We start from the raw sequence: 20,000 nt of genomic DNA, 5'->3' as shown, positions 1-20,000 counted from the left end.
TATGTTAGCAGTGAATGTTGTTACGCAAGTAATATCTCCGAAACCCTCGGGATATCAGAATGTGGGAGCCGTTACGCAAACGTTCAACGCCGGCAGTGTTAGCTGTCCCTGAGGCGGGCTACGTTTTCATGTGGTTCTGGTAAATGTAATCGACCTGTATAAGGTGGTTTACACGTTTTGGCTCTGGAAGCCTAGTGTGTGACCATTCATAGGAAAACTATTGACTGCTTATCATGCTGTATAAGGTGCAAACCTCCCACCTGTTGTTGACCCAATCTTAATCCTGTCTGCCCAAGCAGTTCGCCTGTTCCAGCCTGGGTTTGTCCGCAGTCAAAGCCTGTACTTTTAGTCTCAGGTAAACTTAACCCAGCTGATGTAGTTGTTGCAACAGACAGACCAGTCTAAAGACGAGAGAAATCAACCACTTCATAAGTAATACACAATCACAAAGCTGCTACGTATACGTAAATACCAAACTCGAATTTTTTTTTTTATAAACTTGCCGAGACTCAATCATGCTAGTTGTGCTATCCTTAGAAGACAGCCTAAGACTATTAAATGTATGTGCAGCAGCTATAGCAGCAACTCAAACACACAGGCGAGGCCAGCTAGAAATTATGACCGCCGTATTCAGTTATTAAAGATTTTCTTCTGTGGCTAGCAACTTATACATGCATCCGTTCGCATTCATTGAATGTAAACAAGAAACATACCGCCAGTCCAAAGGTGCTACCCGTCGTTGAACCAAATTTAATTCCAGTCTCAGTCGCACTTGATGTCGTATTGAAGAGAACACCTGGCTTCTGACCAAATCCTTCTGTTGTTTGCTGCTGGCCAAACAGTCCAGCTGTCGTAGAACTACTGCCAAACAAGCTTCCTGACAAAGCAGTAAAGAAAGTGCTACTCAATCAAAAATTACAGGTATGATTGCCGCATTACAATCATCAAACACTTTTAAGTGTAGTGCTTACAAAGACCATGTTGCAATACGATGTATTTAGCATTTACATTACTCCGGAGAACGTACAAAGAACTCACTGACACCATTGTGGCAACTATACTGAAATCTGTCTCAAACTTGACCCCAATAGCATGCAATTCATAAACAATTACATATTGATATTGGTATCTTCAATCCCAAAACTTCCTTAAAAAATTAAGACAGTGGCAAAATAAGATGAATGTGTTACAGTACTGAACGATACATTTCTTTTTGATATTTCTATGGAGTGGCAAAATTGATGTCTAGTACATCTGTGAATGCACGAGGACTTCAGCTAAGATAATTCTTGAACAAACAGCTAGTTCGAATCCAGCCATTATTCAGGCAATAAATTTTTCAACACCTGTTGCTCCAAATCCAGTAGTTTGTTTTTGTCCAAATAATGGCGATAAAGTGCCAAATCCCGTCCCAGATTTATTTCCAAACAAACCTCCTGTGCCTGTGCAGGTAAAGCCAGTTGCACCGATAGCTTCCTTCTTGCATTCAGCTTCACTATCGTGCTTTGGTAACTCCTGTTTTTAAAAAAGCAAACAAGTTTTGTTATAAATGCTAACATAAATTCTACTAAGACATATTGAGCTCCGGCGCAAAGCGGAGGACCATAACTATAGGAACAGGATCACATATGCATAGAAATACAAAATGGATGGCGCGATGCATCGCGCATGGCCATACTCCAGCTAATACCAAGTCATATAACCTTGGTTTACAACGTACATCTTTGATATTGGACATCCATGTTATAGTTAAATGACACCTGTCAAAATTAGGTATCCGCTGACCAGTATCGCGTAATCCTATCGCGGGCTCAAGTTAAGGGCTCATCGAGGTCACGCGTTTTTTTTAATTGACCACTGACCAAGTAGTGGGTTTCTGTTGGATAGCGGGCTCAAGCGAGGTTTACTTGTTGTAATCAGACCCATGTTTTTCGGAAGCTGGTTAACGCTAACCCGGAATTAAAAGTTAACCGAGGTATCAATTTTTCTTGCATAAAAATGTTTTTGACTGCTTATGTTGTGCGTAGTTTGAGGTTATTCAACCTCAAAAGAGAGGGCTAAACAATACAAACAGAAAACCTCACCGCAAATTTACAAACCTCAAATCAAAATTCTCGCTTATCCTGGGTTAGCTTAATCGGGTTTTGAACAACCCGGCCCAGGAGCTAAGTTTTTGGGCTTGGCTAAATTACATATTACATGCACCTGCAGAAATTCACTGAATGTAACTGAGTAAGGAACAGTGATCATATACCGTCTGTCCACTGCTGCTTTGCCCAAATATACTTGTTGATCCAAATCCGGTCCCAGTTGTAGATAATGTTGGAGTACCAAACAAGCTGCCGGCATTCTGGCAAAGTCCTCCTGTTGTTTGCTGCTGGCCAAACAGTCCAGCTGTCGTAGACCTACTGCCAAACAAGCTTCCTGACAAAGCAGTGAAGAGAATGCTACTCAATCAAAAATTACAGGTATGATTGCAGCATTACAATCATCAAACACTTTTAAGTGTAGTGCTTACGAAGACCATGTAGAAATACGATGCATTTAGCATTTACAGCTCCCCGGAATGCGTAAAAAGAAATCACTGACACCATTGTGGCAACTATACTGAAATCTGTCTCAAACTCGATCCCAGTAACATGAAATGCATAAACAATTACATATTGACACTGGTATCTTCAATCCCAAAACTTCCTTGAAAATTAACCCAGTGGCAAAATAAGATGAATGTGTTGCAGTATTGAACGAGACATTTCTTTTTGATATTTCTATGGAGTGGCAAAATTGATGTCTAGTACATCTGTGAATGCACGAGGACTTCAGCTAAGATAATTTTGGAATAAACAGCTAGTTCAAATCCAGCCATGATTCAGGCAATAAATCTTTCAACACCTGTTGTTCCAAATCCAGTAGTTGGTTTTTGTCCAAATAATGACAATGAAGTGCCAAATTCTGTCCCAGATTTATTTCCAAACAAACCTCCTGTGCCTGAGCAGGTAAAACCATTTGCACCGATAGCTTCCTCCTTGCATTCAGCTTCACTATCGTCCTTTGGTAACTCCTGTTTTTAAAAAAGCAAACAAGTTTTGTTATAAATGAAACCATAAATTGTACTAAGACATATATAGCGGAGCTCCGGCGCAAAGCGGAGGACCGTAACTATAGAAACAGGATCACATGCGTACATAGAAATACAAAATGGATAGCGGCATGGATCGCGCATGGCCATACTCCAGCTAATAGCAAGTTATACAGCCTTGGTTTACAGCGTAAATCTTTGAAATTGGACATCCATGTTATAGTTAATTGACACCTGTCAAAATAAGGTATTCCCTGACCAGTAACACGTATCCTATCGCGGGCTCAAGTTTAAAGCTCATCGAGGTAACGCGTTGTTTTAAATTGACCGTTGACCAAGTACTGAGTTGCTGTTTGATAGCAGACTCAAGCGAGGTTTACTTGTTGTATTCAGACCCGTGTTTTTCGGAAGCCGGTTAGCGGTAACCCGGAATTAAAAGTTAACCGAGGTATCAATTTTTCTTGCATAAAAATGTTTTTGACTGCTTAGGTTGGGTGTAGTTTGAGGTTATTCAAACCCAAAAGGGAAGACCAAACAATACAAACAGAACCTCACCGCAAATTTACAAACCTCAAATCAAATTCTCGCTTATCCTGGGTTAACTTAATCGGACGTTGAATAACCCGGCCCAGGAGCTAAGCTTTTGGGCTTGGCTAAATTACATATTACATGCACCTGCAGAAATTCACTGAATGTAACTGAGTAAGGAACAGTGATCATATACCGTCTGTCCACTGCTGTTTTGCCCAAATATACTTGTTGATCCAAATCTGGTTCCAGTTGTAGACGATCTTGGAGTACCAAACAGGCTGCCGGCATTCTGACCAAGTCCTCCTGTTGTTTGCTGCTGGCCAAACAGTCCAGCTGTCGTAGACCTACTGCCAAACAAGCTTCCTGACAAAGCAGTAAAGAAAATGCTACTCAATCAAAAATTACAGGTATGATTGCCGCATTACAATCATCAAACACTTTTAAGTGTAGTGCTTACAAAGACCATGTAGAAATACGATGTATTTAGCGTTTACAGCACCCCGGAATGCGTAAAAAGAAATCACTGACACTATTGTGGCAACTATACTGAAATCTGTCTCAAACTCGATCCCAGTAACATGAAATACATAAACAATTACATATTGACACTGGTATCTTCAATCCCAAAACTTCCTTGACAGTGGCAAAATAAGATGAATGTGTTACAGTACTGAACGATACATTTCTTTTTGATATTTCTATGGAGAGGCAAAATTGATGTCTAGTACATCTGTGAATGCACGAGGACTTCAGCTAAGATAATTTTGGAATAAACAGCTAGTTCAAATCCAGTCATAATTCAGGCAATAAATCTTTCAACACCTGTTGTTCCAAATCCAGTAGTTGGTTTTTGTCCAAATAATGACGATGAAGTGCCAAATCCTGTCCCAGATTTATTTCCAAACAAACCTCCTGTGTCTGTGCAGGTAAAACCAGTTGCACCGATAGCTTCCTCCTTGCATTCAGCTTCATTATCGTCCTCTGGTAACTCCTGTTTTTAAAAAAGCAAACAAGTTTTGTTATAACTGCTAACATAAATTGTACTAAGACATATATAGCGGAGCTCCGGCGCAAAGCGGAGGACCATAACTATAGAAACAGGATCCCCTGCATGCATAGAAATACAACATCTATAGCGGCATGGATCGCGCATGGCCATACTCCAGCTAACACCAAGTCATACAGCCTTGGTTTACAGCGTAAATCTTTGAAATTGGACATCCATGTTATGGTTAATTGACACTTGTCAAAATAAGGTATCCCCTGACCAGTAACACGTAATCCTATTGGGGGCTCAAGTTTAGAGCTCATCGAGGTCACCCGTTGTTAATTGACCGCTGGCCAAGTACTGAGTTGCTGTTGGATAGCAGGCTCAAGCGAGGTTCACTTGTTGTAATCAGACCGGAAGCCGGTTAACGCTAACCCAGAATTAAAAGTTAACTTAGGTCAGGAGCCCATTGATGGGCTCCTGTCGAGGTATAAATATGAGGTTATTCAAACCCAAAAGGGAGAGCCAAACAATACAAACAGAAAACCTCACCCCAGATTTACAAAACCCAAATCAAAATTCTTGCTTCCGCCCGGTTAGCTTAATCGTGCTTTGAAGAACCCGACCCAGGAGCTCCGCTTTTGGGCTTATCACATGCACCTGCAGAAATTCAATAAATGTAAAGTAAGGAAGAGTGATCATATACCGTCTGTCCACTGCTGCTTTGCCCAAATATACTTGTTGATCCAAATCTGGTCCCAGTTGTAGATAATGCTGGAGTACCAAACAGGCTGCCGGCATTCCGACCAAGTCCTCCTGTTGTTTGCTGCTGGCCAAACAGTCCACCTGTCGTAGAAATACTGCCAAACAAGCTTCCTGAGAAAGCAGTAAAGAAAGTGCTGCTCAAGGACAAATCACTATAGCAATACAATCATCAAAGAATTCTGAGTGTGATGTTTACAAAGACCAATAGCAACAAAAAATTATTTTGCATTTTACTCACGGTGGGCAATCGACAAAATCAATAGAATTTAGTTCAACATATCAGAAATCGATAAAACTTGATAGGGATCTGTTGCAAGTAATCGATATTTTCAATTATAAGTATCGATTTTATCGATTTCATCGCATTTATTCATAAGACGATTGGAAACGCTCGAATGCACTCCAGGCGGGTTAGACTCGATCGCGTGATTTTCATGACGTTTTCTATCATGACATCATCGTTTTCAGAAAACTCTCTTTTCAAAATGTTTCCCGTCTACCCAAAAACGCAAAGCTGGCCTTTTCCAATGCCTCCAGCTGTTCGCGAAAGGAGCCCGCGCTCCTCCCCCGAAGGCAAGGTTCTTCTCGGGGAGGGACGCAGACCAGACACGAGAGAGCGGCGGAAATCGAGCCTAGTTTGAAGAACGTTTTCGAAAAGGTCGTTTGTGTTGGGCAATTCCAGTCTAGATTAGTGTGGACGGCACGCCTAACCGTAGAAGTGAAGCTGCCTTCTCAGTTTTCACTACCGTAGTATGGATGGGGCTGAAAATGAACAATAGTAGCAGTTTGTGTTTGTTGCGTATCTCCCTGGCCGACCTTATCACACCGAAAAAGCATGTGGTTATGTGTGGTTAAGTGGGCTTTAAAAGTTAAACAAAAATCCAACCTGTCGTTGTCGCAGTTGGCAGTGACGTTGTTTGTGATGCGCCAAATGGCTTTGGATTCAAAGTAGCACGTGCTGTTGTTTTGCCTGCTCCAAGTGTAAAACCTTGAGATGGTGCAGAACCAAAGGTTAATCCACCATCTTGAGCATTGGGAGTGCTGAACGCGGAGCCTGAAAGTCCAGTGGGTTGAGTCAAACCCCCACCAAAGTTCAACCCAGTGTTTGATGTCCCAGTGGAGGCAGAACTTTGACCAAATGTAAACTTCCCTGTGAATAGGGAAGAGGTAGCATTTGTAGTCACACTATACATACATACATACATACATGCATACATACATACATACATACATACATACATACATACATACACGCATACATACATCACCTTTATTTCACCTCGGATTTACAAGAGTAGCTGTATAGCTAATTTCTCCGAGAAAAAAATAAATAAAAGAATAAATAAATAAATAGATAAATAAATAAATAAATAAATAAAATAGTATTGATATTTAAAATAAAAAATAAAATCCCATATTATATACAGCACAATAAACTACTATTTAGCCAGTGAGATATCTGAAAATGGGGCAGGAGTTGTCGTAGGCGTTCGGCTGCCAAATATAAACCCTGATCCCCCTGAGATGAAAACAAAGGAATTATGAAAAAAACTTTTCTAATCACTAAATCGGACTTTTTATGACCGACCAACAATGCAATCTTGAAGGGAACAGTTACGCAGTGTTTTAACAGTCCGTCAGCTCCAGCCGTAAAACAATAACTCCCGTCTCTTGGATCGAAAGACGTAAATCAACACCAGAGAAATGAGGAAAACAAGGAACCCCTCCGCATCTCCGCCGGGCTCTCGAACTCTATTGGGCCCTCTGGAGAGTCCTCCCGCAAATAAAGAAGAAAAGTAGGGAGCTAAGAAATAAAATCTTTTAAAAACTTTTATTGTGTTATCTTGATTTTTAATTGTCGAAAATCAATTTACGATCAAGCGTTATAGCTAACAGCAGCTAAATAGCTATGTCTGTACTCATTTTAAAAGACGTGGACCTCGAAGAGTAGACTCCATTTTTCAGTTAACATTTTCTGGAGTCAAAAGTAACAATCCTGGCGTCCATAAAATCGATAAAATCGATAACATTTCAGCCTAGACCAGTTGTGAGAATCGATTTTTATCGACTGATTGATACAATCGATAACGTTTAATTTGGGTTTATCGAACGGTTTTCCGAAATCGATTTTTATCGATTTGCCCTTCCCGGGCTATTGTAGTAGGGGTGGCGAATGGTCCTTCAAAAACTCTGGGTCTAGTAAAATTTTAGACGAATTTCACGGGTCTCGCAGTCTCGTTTTTTAGCGGTTATGTGCGTCTCGCAGTCTCGATTTTTCTACGAAACTCTCTTGGAGTCTCGATTTTTCGCAAGGCTAAGGGTCTCGAAGTCCCAATTCGTGTCTTTATCTGTTTTTATAAATGACGTCTTCCGGCTTCACTTGTTATTGAATTTCAATGATCATGAAGCAGCTTACAAATTTTCCGAGAAAAAGTTATCCTAACTTCTCCTAATTGTCTTAATTCCACAAAAAGGTACAAAACCTACCGCAACGTCCGTTTTGGCGCCAGAAAAACAGTTTTTTTTTCTCTAGGATATCATAACGTTGTGTGTTATAATCGAATTTCCAGTTCCAGTCAGTTCCAAGAAGCTGGCTTAAGGCTGTACAAGCTCATTCTTGCTCTCAACTAAAATCTGGGGCTCGAATTTTAAGAGTCTGAACGTCTCGCGCTCGCACTCAAAGCGCTTTGAAGTCTCGGTCTCGTAATCTAAAAAGTCAAAATGTCTCGAGCTCGCAAAGGAAACCGCTTGTCTCGCCGTCTCGCAAAGTCTTGCATTTAGCATTCGCCACCCCTTGTAGTGTACACTTTAGAACATACCATTGCAAAAATACTGCCGATCTGTTGCCAAGTTGACCTCAATAGTATGCAATTCATAAACAATTACATTAATTACAGTTCAATTGTAATCATAATATAGTTTTAGAATATTGATTTTGAAAATTAAGGCAGTGACAAATGCAAAATAAATGTATTGAACAAGGAATTTCTATGACATTTCTTTGCTGTGGAAAAATTGAGGTATATTTCTAAAGTAATATGGTGAATGGACTTGCTGAAGGAGCGGAGACTGCAGCCCAACAGAACGACACGAAAACCCTCTACTACATCACCCGTCAGCTGTCAGGTAGGAGAGTAAACACGAACAAACCAGTGCGCGGGAGCAACGGCACTATTCTCAGTAAGACATCAGACCAGCTCGATGAATGGAAGGAGTACTTCGGCAGCCTGCTCAATGGCACACCAGTTGTCAACCCACCGGAGATTGAGGAGGGAGACGGCCTGGACATTAACCTCGGCCCCATCACCAAGACAGAGGTAGTAGAGGCCATCAAGAAAATCAGAAACGGTAAGGCACCAGGTCTAGTTAATATTCCATCTGGAGTCATGAAACCAGACACTGGGGTCACTGCAAACCTGCTGCAGGATGCGTGGAGAAGGAGGAAGTACCAATGGAATGAAAGACAGGCTATATTGTAAAGATGCCCAAGAAAGGGGATCTCAGCGACTGCCGGAATTGGAGAGTAATACAACTTCTATCTCTACCAAGCAAAGTCTACACTAGGTTGATTCTGCAGAGGATAAGAAAAGCTGTGGACGCCAAATTGAGAGAGGAGAAAGTAGTATTCTGGGAAGGTAGAATGCAGTCGCCGCTGTACGTTAGTTTTGTTGAATTCAAAAAGGCATTTGACATGGTGGATAGAACCACAAATGATGATGATGATGATGATGATTGTTATTATTAGAACAATGATTTGGAGAATCTTGAGAAGCTATGGCATTCCCCAGAAGATCGTAAACATCATCCAGAGCTTCTATGAAGATAACAGCTGTAGAGTCATCCATAACACTGATTTGTCTGCACCCTTCACTGTCAACAAAAGAATGAGACAAGGCTATATCTAACATGTATATCAACAATGGAACAGCTATCATGTATATCAACAATGGAACAGCCAAGAGGCATTCAGTGGACCCTCATGCAGAAGCTGGAGGACTTGGACTTCGCTGACGACGTTAGCCTACTCTCACACACGGTGGGGTATATGCAGGCTAAGACCGCGAGACTGTGCAATATTGCCAGGGCAGCAGGTCTAGAGATCAATGTCACAAAGACCAAGAGCATGCGAGTAAATGCAAGCCAGGAAGTCCCCCTCACTGTTTATGGCCAGGCCATCGAGCAAGTTGATCGCTCCACCTACCTGGGCAGCATTGCGAGCAAGACAGGAGGAACAGATGAAGACGTTAAGGCTAGGATCAACAAAACGCGTCAAGCCTTTGCCATTCTAACACCAGTATGGAGGAGCAAAAACCTCAGTTTCCGCACGAAACTGAGACTGTTCAACAGCAATGTCAAATCAGTTCTCTTGTACGGAGCGGAAACCTGGAGGCGCACCAAGAAATTAGACCACAAACTTCAGGTCTTTATCAACACCCGTCTCCGTCAGATTCTACGTATCAGATGGCCAGAGAGCATCTCTAACCAAGAACTCTGTTGAAGAACCGGGCAGGAACCCATCACTGACACCCTCCAGACTAGGAAGTGGAGATGGATTGGACATACCATACGCCGACAGCACACAAGTATCACCCGCCAAGCCTTGGACTAGAACCCACAGGGCAAATGGAGGAGAGGAAGACCATGTTTGACATGGAAAAGAACTCTACAAGCTGAGTTGAAGACCATCAGCATGACCTGGGAAGAGGCAAACAGCTAGGGAAGCTAAAGATCGAGAACGATGGAAGCTAGTAGTCAGGGCCCTACTTTTCAGAGAGAATGACGAGGAATAAGAGAGAAGAGAGAGAATACATAAGACACGAAAGACCGTTTTTGACCACATTTCAAAAGAAAAGAGTTTACAATAGGACGCATCGGGTAGTATTTTTGACGAACGTTACGGTGTTTGGAAATGTGGTCAAACACTGTCTTAAGTGTTTCATATATCTTGTCAATCGAAACTGAAACTGAAGAAAGAGCGAAGAAATAAAATCGTAACATCTATGCTGACTTAGATCAGACATCCCTAAACAGTCATCGTGATGATTTACTTTGTTTAAACTTGATCAATAATAAATATGTTTGAGAATGCAAAATAAAAGGTATGTCATCAGCTAACAAGGGCGGATCCAGGATTTTTCTTAGGAGGGGTGCGCCACTAAGGAGTGGCGTAACTGATTGGTGAGGTAAACAAATTCTAAAAGCGAATACGAAGAAGAAGAAGGCTTCATCTCAGGGGAGGGGGGCGGGGGGGTGCGCGGCCCCTGTACCCTCTTCCTAGATCCGCCCCTGGCTAACATCATTCTGGAAGAAATGGCTGGTTCATATCAAAGCATGATAGATTAATGATGAAGTAGATTATTTCCAAACCTGGTGTTCCAAATCCGGTAGCTGGTTGTATTCCAGTTAATGATGACGAAGTGCTAACTCCTGTTCCAGGTGTATTTCCAAACAGACTTCCAGTGCTTGTCCTCTTACGTCCAGCTTCATAATCTTCTATTCTTAGCTCCTGCTCAACAAAAAGAAAGTGAGTTTTGTGATCAATTTTAGCATAACGAAATTGCCAAAACGTAATTCTAAATGCATTGTCGGGGGACAGGAAAACTTCTACAGTTCAAAATAATTGCTGAGAAAATTAAAACGGAAGAACAGGAAAATATAAAGAACAATTTGTGCGTCAAGTGTTTTCTTTGAAAATAAATGAATGAATAAATAAATACTATACGTAAATAAAAGCGTAAATCATTTTACTTCAAAAGAACAATGAACGATAGAAAACATAACACGAAAGTTTCGACGACTTCATGTCATCATGATCATTGTCGAATTTGAAACAGAACTGGAGCGGTAAAGGGTAAAAACATACAGAAAAACAAATAAAGGAAGTAAAACATAAAAACGCAAGTATTAGAACAAAACGTTTCGCGAAAATTCGGTCTTTTCTTTCTAATCACGAGCCTCTAAAAATTAACACTCAAGCTTGCCTCGGCATTTTTTAACGATTTTAAAATTCTCACGAAGGTTCACCGGCGGTCTTTGAAATTTTTTTTCGATTACGGAATGTTTAATATATCTTCCTCTACACGTTGGCGCAGAAGGCGCCACCTATAGCCGATAGCAGCTCACACAATCAAATCACAAGGAAATTCGCATACAACAGTCTGTTGGTTAACTATGGGAGGCTTCAATTCTGACCATGACCGTTTTGCCTGTAAAATTGGCTGCAAATCATAATTTATTTGTCTTGTAAGGTCGCGAATAGTCAGGATCCGCAGGAAGCTGTCCGATAGTTTATACGTCAAGTCTGGAGGGTGAAGGAGACTGTTGATGGTCGGGACGATAAGCTTCTCGGGATAATTTAGTTTCAAAAATATCCCTTTCAAGTTTTTATTTTCTTTCGAAAAGAAACCTAGTGTAGACGTAAACGGCTTTCACGATCTAACATAATTTCAAAAGTGACCGTAATTTGTACCTGCTATCATGACTTCAAGTGGAGAAGGAGCCCTCACTTGTTTGTCTTTTTTCTGTAAGGAGGAATTCTCCGAACGACGGATTCCAGATGCTTTCCTTTCTGGAATAGCGGATGGTACTATTTTTGCGGTCTTCCTTTTTTGATGTGAATGTTTATCAAATTCGATCCTTGTGAGAAGCCATTTCAGTAGCCCAAATATCTTCTCTAAGCCAGTGTTTTTATTTAAGGACGTTCGCGCGAAAATTTTCCAGTCGATAGATTTTTTTAAAATTTTTCCTGCGGATCTAGGGAAGGGGCTCGCTCCCAACCCCCCCCCCCCCTTATTTTGGGTGAAAAAAAGAAAAAATCACAGAAGGAAGAAAAGCTGGCAGGACAAGCAAAACAAATCCCCCCCCCCCCCCCCTTCTCAGCTCAAGGTCTGGATCCTCCACTGTCAATTAAGTGGAACGCGCTTAAACATTCTCTGTAGCCGGAGTACATGTATCCTAATAATAGTGCCCTGTAATGAAGTAAATCACTCGTGTGGCTTCAGCGATGAATCTGGGAATTGGCAGTATCTCGGTAGGTTTGATTTTAAAAGAACAGTGTTGTAAAGCGTGTTCATGAATAATTGTTAGATAATCTATTCAGTAATTGAGTTTCAAATTCGTGCGACGCTACGATGCTACGTGCGATAGCTCCGTTGGTGGAACGCAAGAGTGCAGTGTTTGACTCTCATCTTGGGGGCGTACGTCACTAGTTCCAATCCAGTTCAAGGGATATTTTTCCTTTGGTTTCCTCCTTTTCTTTTCATGGGAATAAACTGAGGTCGGATAATCGTTTTCCAAACCGCCGTCGTAGTTTTCTTGCAAATTCGTCAAACGCCATTTATGGATAATCATTTGGACATTTATTCCTGTAAGCTATAGAAAAAAAGTACGTTTGGGAACTAAAGTGGAATGGCACTGATAAAATAAATAAAAATTAAATAAATCAATGTGTCTTCTCCGTCGCTAACATACGTAGGAGACTTATTAAATAAGGAATACATATCATATCGAATCGGAATTTGGAGTGTTTTTTTTTTTCTGTGTACAACAGAAAACCAAATATACCACAGAAAGACCTTTGGAGCAACGACAAGAAATCGAAGCAACAAAAAACAAACAAACAAACAAACAACAAAAAAAGAAAAAAAAAACTCAGTCCAATATGTAAAAAAACATATCATAATAAATACAATACCTGTACAAAAAGTGCAAGCTGTAAGATAAAGTAAACAAGGTTTGTTGGCTATGTGCCGCCTCTAAACATGTATATATACTAGTAAATATACTGGTTGATGAAAAGGATATTGACAACCCTTCTAACCTAAAATGGAATGGTTGGTTATTTACAAAACCCACCTCTATGCTCTTGTTGTCATAACTGGACATGACAGTGATGACCTGAAATCTGACACTGATGTTGGTGGTGATGCCATTTATTGGCATGCTATCACTTCCTTGAACAACCTGGAAGAAAAAGACAGCATCATAAGCTCAAAAGTTTAGGCTAAAACTGTAGGCAATAAATCAAATGTGGTATAAATGGTTAAAATTGCGATGCAGCAAAGCCACATTTTGTCTCATAGTAACCTGCTCATCGGAAATTAGAATGATGCACAAAAACATGAAATCCTTACACTAAACTTGACGGGTGTCCCTTTGTCTGCAGTTCCAAAAGCACCAAGTAACCCTGTAACAGAAATCATACTAAGTGTTTTGTGTGAAGAAAGAGATATTATTACAGATATTATTCAATATTATTCAATGTTCAAAGACTAGCTTCTCTCTTCAGTATCAGTAGCTTGTCTAACAAATATGTAACAAGGAGAAAGAAAATTTAGTGAACCCAGGAGTATCAGTAGTTCGTATAGTGTGATCGTCCGGGTAAGTGTAGTTCTGAAAAGAATTGTTGGTGACTAACGTTTCGACAACCTGAGCGGAAGTCATCTTCAGAGTCAAGTGAATAGTGTTTGTCAGTCGATGATGTTACAAGTCTGGTCCGTTGAACGTGATTGTTGAGTATAGCCATGATGGTATTGGCTGAAAGACTCGTGTAAAGTTTGTCGTCAGTCATTGGTGGGTTTCGATCCGTCTATTGTTAGTCAAGTAGGTCGGTTTTGGTCCGTGTATTGTTAAGTCGGTCTGTTAGAAGTCCGTTTGTCGGTTTCGTTTCCGTCATGGATAAGTCGTTTGTAGGGCGTCGGTAGTTGTTGACATCTGTTAAGAGGCGTTTGTTCTAGGTTAGTGTACCAGCTTTCCAGAGTCAGTCGTTGAAAATAGTTTGTACTGTAGGTTAAGCACTGAGCAGAGTCCCAGTCAATGTTGTGGTTTGTCAGTTGATGATGTACAGCAATGTGATTGTTGGCATCACCATTTCTCGTGGCTCGTTTGTGTTCAGTCAGTCTCGTGTTAAGGTTTCTGCCAGTCTCACCAATGTAGGAAGCCTGGCAGTTTTCAGAACTACACTCACCCGGACGATCAGACTATACGAACTACAGAAAGAAAATTATAAATCAAAAGATGTCTTGATGGACTATCAGATTCTCAGAACATTAAAAGGATGCTATGTAATTGGTCAGGAGAACTTATATTTTGATCTTGGGTTTAACGACCTCAGTTTTTTTCATCTTACCCTGAATGACAGGGGAACTTTGCTGACTTGATCCAAACAGTCCATTACCATTGTTGGCACTTCCACCAAACAGACCGGAACCTATACCGATTGAGATAAGGGAATCAGAAAACATACAAGTCACGTAGAATTGCCATTCTGAGCGGATAGAGGGGCTTAGCAAGATAGCAAGGGTTATTATTAAAACTCAGGATGTTGAGTGAAAGATGCTGCATGAGAAAGGACTATGCTATTGAGGTGTATTGAGGTGTTATCAAGCTGGAATCCAAGACTGATAAAACTTACCCAGACCTTGATTCTGGATATCGCGAAAAACGGCTTTAAATAATTGTTTTATTTTATGCCTTCCCCTAAAGAACTTAGAACATAACTTAGAATTTAAGAGCCTGTCTCCGTAAAACCCACCAATTCAATTTTGCATCAAAAATATTTGTACTTAAAACATTTTGACAACTGAGGCCCGGTCCAAACGCCACTCCACTCATGTACCGAACTTAACTTGATTAAGTTCGACTTCAGAGCGACTTTGGAGCGACGGCTGGTTCAGACGGCGTACTTGCGTCGAACTTAATTCGGGGAGCCGGTGGTAACAATTTTCGACGGGATAATATGCGTTCTGAACTCAAGAACTCTGTCCAAATAGAAAAGCGTTTCGCTGTTATCATGCTGTTATAGCAATATTTAGGGAAGCAAATTCAACCTAAAGGTTCAGTGTTTGTATTTAGACTGGTTTTCTCCCGGTTAAATCGACTTGTTAAAGGGAAAACTAATAAGTTGGGCTATTATCACGAAGAAAAAGTAAACAATGAATTTGCGCTAAAGAAACTCGCTTATACAGTCCCGTTTCTCATAAATCGAAGGCATACTGGTATTTTGTTGTCTTTATTTTTAGCGACGACTTTGAGCTTCATGCATGACTGGTCACGCCACTCAATTTTGGGCCAATCACGAGTCCAGTTATATGAAAACTAAATTACAGTAATCTATGCATTAGGTTCGGCACATGAGGAGAACGCCGTATGAATCAGCTGCCGCTCCAACGTCGCATAGTGCGACAGACCCTGCCGAATTTAATGTTGTTTGCTGCACCAAACCTAACCTGCCGAACCAAACTGATTCAAACGCCGCTCTTCTGCCGTACTTAACTCATCAGTTAGGTTCGGCGCATGAATGGAGCGGCGTTTGGAACGGGCCTGAAAGACTTTACCAAGGAGGCTCGCGGCAAACATTGCAATTCGCGGAAGAAAACGAAAACACTCGACTCGTACATCGGCGGAAATCGTATCCTTTAGCAATCTGTAGCCGTGTAAACAAGAATAATTTCTATACATTATAAAACGAGTAGCACAGGGGAGGAGAATGGGTACAGTTTGAAACTATTGAGTAGAAGGACTGCTGGATATAGAGTATTTACAGGATCATTTCCGGACTGTTTCGCGGCAATCTTGTAAGGGCCCATACGCACCAGGCAAATTTTTATTTACTTTGGAAAAAAATCTGTCATCAGTTCCGTGATAAAAGTGCGCACGGTCCTTTTTTCCCACCCAATTTTGTCAAGCCTTACGGCCGGTGTCCTTTGGAGCAGGACACATTTTTGGAAAGATTGCTTGACGAGCCGAAAGACCGTCTGCATCGGAGGCTAGATTTTTGGTAGAGGCAAACAAATTTTGTCAGCCAAGTGCGTACCGGAATCACACGAAATATCGCACTACAGTGAAATTGTGAAGTTTTCAGCTTTGAGACTATTTATTAAACTTTGAAAAACAACTTTCGTCTGCCGGACAAGGAGTATTCTGAAAAACCTGTCCGATACAGCGAATATTTTATTTATGTCTCCTAACGCGACTGGAAAATCATTTCCAATCAACGGCCATCTGTCAAACCAACACTATTTAGAGTTTCAGCAGGTTTCAGGCAAAATTATATTTGATACGAATATGAGTGGGTAGACTTTGCAGAGACAGTCTCTTATATTCAGTCCTAACACTGACCTGAGATTTATATATCCGTTGTCAACACTTTTGTGTTTCCCCACGTTTTTCGATCATATTTCATTTTCGTCTTCTGATATTCTCTTAATACTTCCTTTACCGAACTTTTTGGCTGTTTTGGTATTCCCCGCGTTAATGTTACTCAACATTATCTACACTTTATTTCTTTATAGTGGGAAATTTCGATCGAAACAAAACAGAAAAGTTTATACACGCTCGACTGGTGACAAATACTAAAACCACTGCGGACAGGGGATCCAGAATAATCCAGACTGCAGCTCCCAACTTCTGTATAATAACGCAATTTAATTTTCTGGTTACAGCATATATTTGTAATCCATCTTACGTGACCGGTCAAAATGACCGGAAAACCGAACGTTTGTACAGAAAAAAATGAAACAAGTTCCTACTGTCATTAGGAGTATTCTATGAAAACATTTCTAAAGCATCATACATACTTGTTCCTGTTCCAAAGCTAGTGCCAGTGCTGAAAGGTGTATTCGTCGAAGAGCCAAACATCTCCAAAGCTTAGGTTGGTTGTATACTCCAGATAGATCGCCCAGTGATTAACTCACGCCGGTGGAATATACTCTACCAGTAGGTTAGATAAAAATATTCACTTTCCGCACTTTCAAATGATGACAACAAATCCCCGAACAAATACTGTCGCGAAGCAGCGATCTTCCTGAATGTGGTCGTAATCAATGTAGTTGTGACTGTACAAGATGATATCAAAATATCGCAAGTTATTGTTATTGAGCCAAATCGTTCACTTCGTGATAAAAGCACGAAACTTTGCCAGATTACTAACTTCAGCCTTCTTTTTCCTGTTTACTCAGAATCTTCGTTCCCTTTGACCAGCGGTCGGGGCAGGAGCCATCGATTTCTAGGAAAATATTCTGACTTCCGGTTGAATTTCATACATGCGCTTGAGTTTCACTTCCGTCCATTTTCATAGAGCGTTTTCGTTGTCACGCAATATATAAGATATTAAATCAAAAACTATTTAGTGGATAACGTCAAGAAATTTGCGATATTATAGAAGATAAATAGAAAGACAGTTCTCCAAGTTTTAGGTTTCTGCGTTGTTTCTGCGTTTGTTCCGATATTCATTGATACGTCCGCACAAATTTGCAGAGCCCATGGTTTATATCTAAGGCGACTGATCAACGGTATTGAACAAACAAACATTTACCAACATTTACATAAGCAACAACTTAACCAACGGCAAAGAACATATCGTAAACTGAAATCCATAATACACTGTGAGGAATGTTTATTATGCCACATTTTACGGTCTTTCTAAGTTACGCAAGCAAAGGGAGCAAATTCTCCTCCACCTTTAGATCTAGTGTTTCTTTAATTATATTTTATTGTAAGTATAGACCGGCCAAGTATCTAGTTTCTGTTCTTAGCCCATGTATTCCCATGCGACAAATATATTACGCAAGATTCATTTGCATTTGTTGAGGAATTTCAAAATGTTATAACGAGCTCTTCAGATATCATTTGATGTACCTACCCGGCTGAACTGAAATTCAACTTTAATTTATCTGGCGATTAAGGTCGGCACACACGAGGGGACTAGTCACTACAACTAGTCCCCTGAAGAGTTTACACGAAGGGACTGGTCGCAGGGACTTGTCGCAAGAACAGTTCACACGAAACGTTTTGAGGAACAATGCAAGTCGCGTGGACTTGTCCCAAAAATTCACACCAGGTTAAATCCGTGGCACTAGTCGCAGGGACCAATATTAGTCCCTGCGACTTAGGGACTAGATTTTGAGGCAAAAATGGGTAGTTCACACGATGGGACTTGTCCCCGCGACTTGTTACAGGGATTGGTCGCAGGGACTTGTCCCACGAACAGTTCACATGAAGCGTTCTGAGGAACAAGTCGCAGGGACTTGCCCCAAAAATTTAAACTGGTTTGAATTCGTGGAACTAGTCGCAGGGACCAAGTTTGGTCCCTGCGACTAAGATTTTGAAGCAAAAATGGCCAGTTCACACGATGGGACTTGTCCCCGCGACTTGTTGCAGAGACTAGTCGCAGGGACCAGTCCCTTCGTGTGTGCCGACCTTAAAGAAGGGAATAAGCCGCTTACGCTACAGCAAGTACAAGAAACTGGCGAAAGTCTGAAGACAACCAAAATACCTGCAACGATTACAAAAATACTGATCAAATTAGCTTCATAGAGTTAGAGAAATGAGCCAAGAAGAAAAGTCTCTTTCAACCCATCAGGAAAATGGACATATTGTCCAAACAAACTCGATCGTGATTAAGGCCCCGTTCACACTACGCCGGAGTAATTCGAGATCAAAACACATCTAATGTATTCTGTCCACACTACGCCGGGGAAATTTGAAAACGCAACAATCACCGGTCATTTTGGATTTGCATTTGACGAAAACTAGGTCAGGGAATTCACATAGCTCCGTTTTCAAAATGTTCTCCGGCATTTTCAAATTCTCCCGATTTAGAGAGCGTTTTCAAGGAGTCCCGTTTTCGTTTAGGATTAATGTGGACAGTAGGCCAGACCGCAAGAGTAAAGTTGCGTTTTCACATTTCTTCGGCGAAGTGAGGTCGGAGCCTAAGCAGGAAATTTAGCCGCTACTTCAGAACATTGTACAAACAAGGCCGTGAGCACGCTCCCGATTACAGTGCCACGCTTACCTCCCTTTACAGCTCGCCGCTATACTATGTAGTGTGGACGGAGAACATTTGATGCGTTTTAATCCTGGTAGTTGTAGTGAAATGTCACATCTTGCAAGTGTGCTATTACCCGTGCTGCGAACTGTCTAAAAACAAACTTTCGGGAAAAAAAGATAATATATTCTCGTGATCTTTTCTTTTAACTGAACACGAGAATATATTCTCGAGTTAAAATCTACAAAGGCGCCTGCTAGAAGCGGTTGGTTGAAATCAACCGGAAGTATTTCTCACAAGGTTTTACATGAATGAATCGATACCCTCTGAACCCTCAGAACAAAAGAAAAAAAATAACAGAAGCAATAGCGGTAGTTACCCAGGAGACGAATATTACGTCCCAAAGGTATATGAGTGCGTCTAGGCAAATACAAGAGGTACAAAACTCCTGTGTTGACAAACAAGAAAGTCGTTGTGAGAGTGACTGTTGATCCATTGGTTGCACATTTTAGTTGGGCAGATTCGCAGTTAAATACTGAAGTTCGTCTGTCTTGTACGTCTCGAATATGATCTGGCGCCCGTTTCTCGAAGGTCCCAAAGTTTTCGCACCCGGAAAGCCATAGCAAAATCTCATATCTTGTTATTACAGGGCTGGTTTATTCACACATTCATAATATGAACAGAGGTTCCACTTATACAAGAAGTTTCAGGCGTATACACCTCTCTGTTTTAAGATTAACTAGAAATCAGATTAACTTAAAATGGCTTTACGGGCCCGAAAAGTTTCCGGGGCTTTTGAGAAACGGGCCTCTGGGCCGGGTTTTTCGAAAGCCGGATGACGTAAAGCCAGGATTAGAATTGAACCGATTTAA

General features: G+C 41.0%; 2 protein-coding genes across 10 annotated transcripts in view; both read right to left on the bottom strand.

Moving 5' to 3' along the window:
* LOC145499572 (serine/threonine-protein kinase 31-like) overlaps positions 1 to 17,321 on the bottom strand; it is a 39,588-nt gene extending 22,267 nt beyond the window's left edge. The window contains exons 1-14 of one of the 5 annotated variants that reach the window (XM_081479094.1): positions 16,940 to 17,321; positions 14,518 to 14,571; positions 13,496 to 13,548; positions 13,218 to 13,325; positions 10,731 to 10,869; positions 6,250 to 6,513; positions 5,305 to 5,474; positions 4,433 to 4,601; positions 3,804 to 3,973; positions 2,893 to 3,061; positions 2,255 to 2,424; positions 1,434 to 1,515; positions 714 to 877; positions 261 to 401 (exon numbers count right to left, since the gene is read on the bottom strand). In XM_081479094.1, coding sequence (XP_081335220.1) covers positions 261 to 401; positions 714 to 877; positions 1,434 to 1,515; positions 2,255 to 2,424; positions 2,893 to 3,061; positions 3,804 to 3,973; positions 4,433 to 4,601; positions 5,305 to 5,474; positions 6,250 to 6,513; positions 10,731 to 10,869; positions 13,218 to 13,325; positions 13,496 to 13,548; positions 14,518 to 14,571; positions 16,940 to 17,000 — 1,914 coding nt within the window. In that variant the 5' untranslated portion in view covers positions 17,001 to 17,321. The remainder of the gene's footprint in view (positions 1 to 260; positions 402 to 713; positions 878 to 1,433; positions 1,516 to 2,254; positions 2,425 to 2,892; positions 3,062 to 3,803; positions 3,974 to 4,432; positions 4,602 to 5,304; positions 5,475 to 6,249; positions 6,514 to 10,730; positions 10,870 to 13,217; positions 13,326 to 13,495; positions 13,549 to 14,517; positions 14,572 to 16,939) is intronic. The other 4 variants (XM_081479096.1, XM_081479095.1, XM_081479097.1 and 1 more) reach the window with 4 other exon arrangements.
* Positions 17,322 to 19,765: 2,444 nt separating this feature from the next.
* LOC145499575 (serine/threonine-protein kinase 31-like) overlaps positions 19,766 to 20,000 on the bottom strand; it is a 30,093-nt gene continuing 29,858 nt past the window's right edge. For all 5 annotated transcript variants that reach the window (XM_081479101.1, XM_081479102.1, XM_081479103.1 and 2 more), the window contains exon 34: positions 19,766 to 20,000. This exon is cut by the window's right edge and continues 1,201 nt beyond it. The gene's annotated coding sequence lies outside the window, so the exon portion shown is untranslated.

This window comes from Orbicella franksi, chromosome 10, assembly GCF_964199315.1.
Source record: "Orbicella franksi chromosome 10, jaOrbFran1.1, whole genome shotgun sequence".
In the NCBI taxonomy this organism is placed as follows: Eukaryota; Metazoa; Cnidaria; class Anthozoa; order Scleractinia; family Merulinidae; genus Orbicella; species Orbicella franksi.
Note: the sequence above shows the minus strand (reverse complement) of the source record. Positions and strands in the feature narration are given on the sequence as shown.